Here is a 5,000-nt window from a genome sequence, read left to right as displayed (position 1 = left end):
AAAGCAACGTAATAAAACAGACAAACAGGCAAACAAAACAAAACAAACACATGAGTAATGATAATCAAATATAAACAAAAAATATGACACATTACGCAAACAGAGAGAGAGAGAGAGAGAGAGAGAGAGAGAGAGAGAGAGAGAGAGAGAGAGAGAGAGAGAGAGAGAGAGAGAGAGAGAGAGAGTATAATACAACGCACAATATTTATCTTAAACAAGCGAGAAAAAGCTTTACCTCCCAAACACACACACACACACACACACACACACACACACACACACACACACACACACACACACACACACACACACACACACACACACAGGTTAAAAAACACCACACTGCATTCCTTAAGTTAATGACATTCTCCCCAATTTTTTAAAAGGTGGGAATTACACACACACACACACACACACACACACACACACACACACACACACACACACACACACACACACACACACACACACGTGGCTTTTCACATTTGACATCATCCTAACAATTTAATTAAACTCCTGATGATGATGATAAATCTCTCTCTCTCTCTCTCTCTCTCTCTCTCTCTCTTTCGCTTCGTTGGTTGTTAGTTATGGAAGGACAAACACCCCTCCCTTCCTTCCTTCCCTCTCCCCTTCCCCTCCTTCCCCTTTTCCTCTTCCCTCTTCCCCTTTCCCCTCACCTTCCCTTCACCATTCAACCTTTTCCCCTTCCCATCAACCCCTTCAATTTTGCTCAACCTTCTCTTTTGTCAGCTTTTTCTTACTTTTCCTTTCGTTTTTTCCTTTTTCTTCTTTTTTTTCTCTTTTCTTATTTACTCTATTTTCCTATTTTCTTTTCTTTCTTGATTTTCTTTTTTTCTTTCTTTCTTTGTTTTATTATTTTTATACTTTTCTCCTCAATTATCATATTTTTTTCTTTTTCTTTTCTTTTTCTTTTATTTACTCTTTTTCTTCTTGTTTTTGTTTCTTTCTTACTTTTTCTTCTTTGTTTTCTTTATTTATTGTTTATTCTTTATCCTTCCTTCTCCTTGTCAATTATTTTTTACTTTTCATTTCTTCTTCCCTTTTTTCTTCTTTTCCTTCTCTTCTTTTCAATTTAATAATGTACTTTTTTTTTGTTTCTATCTTTCTTACTTTTCTTTTTTCTTTACTCATTCTTTTGTTCTTTAAAATTTCCTTTTTTTTCCCTTTTTTTTTTCATTTTCTTTCCTCTAATATCTTTTTCACGCTTCCATTTTCTATCTTATTTTCTTTTTTTTTCTTTCTTTTGTTCTTTGTTTTCCTTCCTACTTATCTCTCCACATTCTCTTTCCTTCCTCATCTCTCTTCATGTATCCTTTCTTCATTTCCTCCTATCATTCCTTATCTTCCTTTACCATTCCTTCCTCTCATCTTTGCATCTCTCTTCGTCCCCTCTCTGTCCCCTCCCATCCGATACGCCCCCTTACACCATATCATCTCCCTTTCCCCAGCCATCACTGACCTCCACCCCCCCCCTCATCACCTCACCACCCCCTACCACACCCCTGCACACACGACACGGCGATATAAAGGTGTGTCATAAAGGTAGCCAGGTGTAGTGCCAGCCAGGTACACGTCTTGACATGTTCAGTAAGGTGAGTGGTGGTGGTGGTGGTGGTGTTGGTGTTGGGATGTTTTGAGTGGTGTTTGAGTGTGTGTAGGGTGTGTGTGGTGTTGTGTGGGTGGTGTTGAGGGATTAATGAGGTTTTGTGTGGTGTTTTTGAGTGTGTGTAAGGTGTGTATGGTGTTCTGGTAGTGTTTGTGGTGTTTGAGTGTGTAGGGTGTGTGTGGTGTTGTGTGGGTGGTGTTGAGGATTAATGAGGTTTTGTGTGGTGTTTTGTGGTGTTTGAGTGTGTGTAAGGTGTGTATGGTGTTCTGGTGGTGTTTGTGGTGTTTGAGTGTGTGTAGGGTGTGTGTGGTGTTGTGTGGGTGGTGTTGAGGATTAATGAGGTTTGTGTGGTGTTTTGTGGTGTTTGAGTGTGTGTAAGGTGTGTATGGTGTTCTGGTGGTGTTTGTGGTGTTTGAGTGTGTGTAGTGTGTGTGTGGTGTTGTGTGGGTGGTGTTGAGGGATTAATGAGGTTTTGTGTGGTGTTTTGTGGTGTTTGAGTGTGTGTAAGGTGTGTATGGTGTTCTGGTGGTGTTTGTGGTGTTTGAGTGTGTGTAGAGTGTGTGTGGTGTTCTGGTGGTGTTGTGTGGTTGGTGTTGAGTGACTAATGAGGTTTTCTTGGCCAATAAGTTGAAAAAAAACTATTATTTCATACTATTTAAAAAAACATCGAATATTTTCCCTTTTCATAGCAAAGAAAATGAGAAAAAAGTCCACTTGATTACTTTTCCTTGGGTCTCTCTCTCTCTCTCTCTCTCTCTCTCTCTCTCTACTCGTCTCCTTTCATCACTGGGAAAAGGAAACTTGGCATACAAACTTCCAGACTTTCATTCCCGTTTTCTTTCTACCAATCACTTCAGGGCCAACTTAAGTAATCAAGGAACAGGTGTGTGGGGGACAGGTGTGTGTTGGAAGGCAGGTGTGTGTGGGGAGGACAGATAAGTGTGTGTGTGTGTGTGTGTGTGTGTGTGTGTGTGTGTGTAAACAGGTGTGGGGAAGTCTTAGGTGTGTGTCAAAGGAACAGGTTTGGAATAGGTATTAAAGGGGGGTGACTGGGGGGGGGAGGTGTGGTGTGACTAATAGGTGTGGAGGAAAAGATGTGGAGGAAAATATATGGAGGAAAAGATATGGAGGAAAAAGATGTTAGAGAGAATTTTCCCGTCCGTATCTGTATTTTTATATTTTGTTTTCCATGTGATTTATTTTCCTTTTTCCCTTCACTTTTTTTGTTTTCATTCTTTCCTCTTTCATTTCTGGTGATTTTTCAATTTTTTTTCCTTATTTTTCCCATTTGTTTATTCTCACATTTTTTCCTTCTTTCCCTCTCGTTCCGCGTGGCTTTTAATATTCTGTGAGTCTATTTTTTCCTTTTTCCTTCCATTACTGACTTTTCTTTCCCTCGCCTCGGAATATAAACCAAGAAAAATAATAGATAAACAAAAAAAAATAAAAACAAAAATAAATAAATAAATAAATAAATATGTTTGTTTATGTATATCTTTTACATTAACTTAAAAATAAATATTAAAAACAACAATTCGTAATTAAATGAACGTAAAATTTTAACAGTACTCATAATAAAAAACGAAAAAGCGTACTATTTGAACTATTTAGTCACAGGTAAACACAAACACACCTGTAAATTTATCACTACACACCTGAAGTCACCACAAACAACACACCTGTCAAACAATCACTACACACACACACCTGTAAATCACCAAAACGCACCAAACACACCTAAACTCAATAACATATATTAGGTAAAATCAATCACCACACACATCGTCACCACAAACACACCTCTCAACCAATCACCACACACCTGAAAATCACCAAAACGCACCAAACACCTGAAAACAATGGTATACACTAATCACCCCTTTAAATTCCCAACAGAAAACGAGGAGTCACTAACCTTGCGAGGGCTTACTATGATAATTTAACTCAGGGAGGAATAAATAATACATTCCTACATATTAAAATTTTTCAATCGTGTCTTTTTTATGAGAGAAAACAAACGATGGTGCTTTAATAACTTCTCGCCTCGTGTTGCTCAGAGGAATATTAATAAAGATAATGGAGAAAATGACACTTAATATTCACACTCCGGGAAGCGAGGGAGGGAAGCACAGCCGTGAAGAAAACGTAAAGTGCTCCTGGCTGGTGCTGGTGGGCTGAAAGAAAATGGGATTGGGTTTTAGTGTTTTGTTTTTCTTTTTTAAATGGAGAACTGTTTTATTTTTATTTTATTATTTGGTTTCTTGGTGTTGTTGTTGCTTACTACTACTACTACTGCTACTACTACTACTGCTACTACTGCTGCTACTACTATTGCTACTGCTACTACTGCTACTACTAATACTAATGCTGCTACTACTGCTATTGCTACTACTGCTACTACTACTACCACTGCTGCTTCTACTACTACTACTACTACTACTACTACTTCTACTTTTACTTCTACTACTACTACTACTACTGTTACTACTACTACTACTACTACTACTACTACTACTACTAATTCAAGGTCTCGAGTCATCAAACAGTTCACTCAATCACGAAGGGAGAGTAGGTGTAAGAGGTACGAGGGAGAGGAACCGTGACTCTCTCTCTCTCTCTCTCTCTCTCTCTCTCTCTCTCAACGCTTCATGCTTTTCCGAATTCCATCACGCCACCTACTCTCTCTCTCTCTCTCTCTCTCTCTCTCTCTCTCTCTCTCTCTCTCTCTCTCTCTCACCACACCACCTCCCCTTTTACAGGTCGCTCTGGTGGTGGTGGCGGTGATGGTGGTGGTGGTGAGTATGGCAGAGGGAGATGTAGCACCCTTCCTACCACACCTTCACGGACACGGCCACGCACATGGGCACGCACATGGACACGCACATGGACACGGGCACGGGCACGGGCACGGGCACGGACACGGCCATCTGGTTCCCGCCGTGCATCATGTAAGTAGTGTGACTCAGATCCTCAAAACAACCTTAAAATAGCCTAAAATACCTCAAAACACCCTCAAATAACCTTAAAACATCTTAAAATACCTTAAAACACCCTCAAATAACCTTAAAACATCTTAAAATACCTTAAAACACCCTCAAATAACCTTAAAACTGCAATAAATATCTCAAAACACCCTCAAATAGCCTTAAAATATCTCAAAACACCCTCAAATAGCCTTAAAACATCTCAAAACACCCTCAAACATCCTTAAAACATCTCAAAACACCGTCAAATAGCCTTGAAACATCTCAAAACACCCTTAAAACATCTCAAAACACCCTCAAACAGCCTTAATACATCTCAAAATATCCTTAAACAGCCTTAAAATATCTCAAAACACTCTCAAACTGCCTTAAAACATCTCAAAACA

At 39.2% G+C, this 5,000-nt stretch overlaps 2 protein-coding genes across 2 annotated transcripts in view; one reads left to right on the top strand and one right to left on the bottom strand.

Annotated features, from left to right (window-relative positions):
* LOC123509429 overlaps positions 1–5,000 on the bottom strand; it is a 158,115-nt gene that overhangs the window by 10,452 nt on the left and 142,663 nt on the right. The window lies entirely within an intron of this gene.
* The window catches only part of LOC123509437 (cuticle protein 19-like), a 9,488-nt gene continuing 6,079 nt past the window's right edge, over positions 1,592–5,000 (top strand). Inside the window, exons 1-2 of the mRNA XM_045263730.1 lie at positions 1,592–1,616; positions 4,390–4,578. Coding sequence (XP_045119665.1) covers positions 1,605–1,616; positions 4,390–4,578 — 201 coding nt within the window. The 5' untranslated portion in view covers positions 1,592–1,604. The remainder of the gene's footprint in view (positions 1,617–4,389; positions 4,579–5,000) is intronic.

The sequence above is a fragment of the Portunus trituberculatus genome, chromosome 3 (genome assembly GCF_017591435.1).
Source record: "Portunus trituberculatus isolate SZX2019 chromosome 3, ASM1759143v1, whole genome shotgun sequence".
In the NCBI taxonomy this organism is placed as follows: Eukaryota; Metazoa; Arthropoda; class Malacostraca; order Decapoda; family Portunidae; genus Portunus; species Portunus trituberculatus.
Note: the sequence above shows the minus strand (reverse complement) of the source record. Positions and strands in the feature narration are given on the sequence as shown.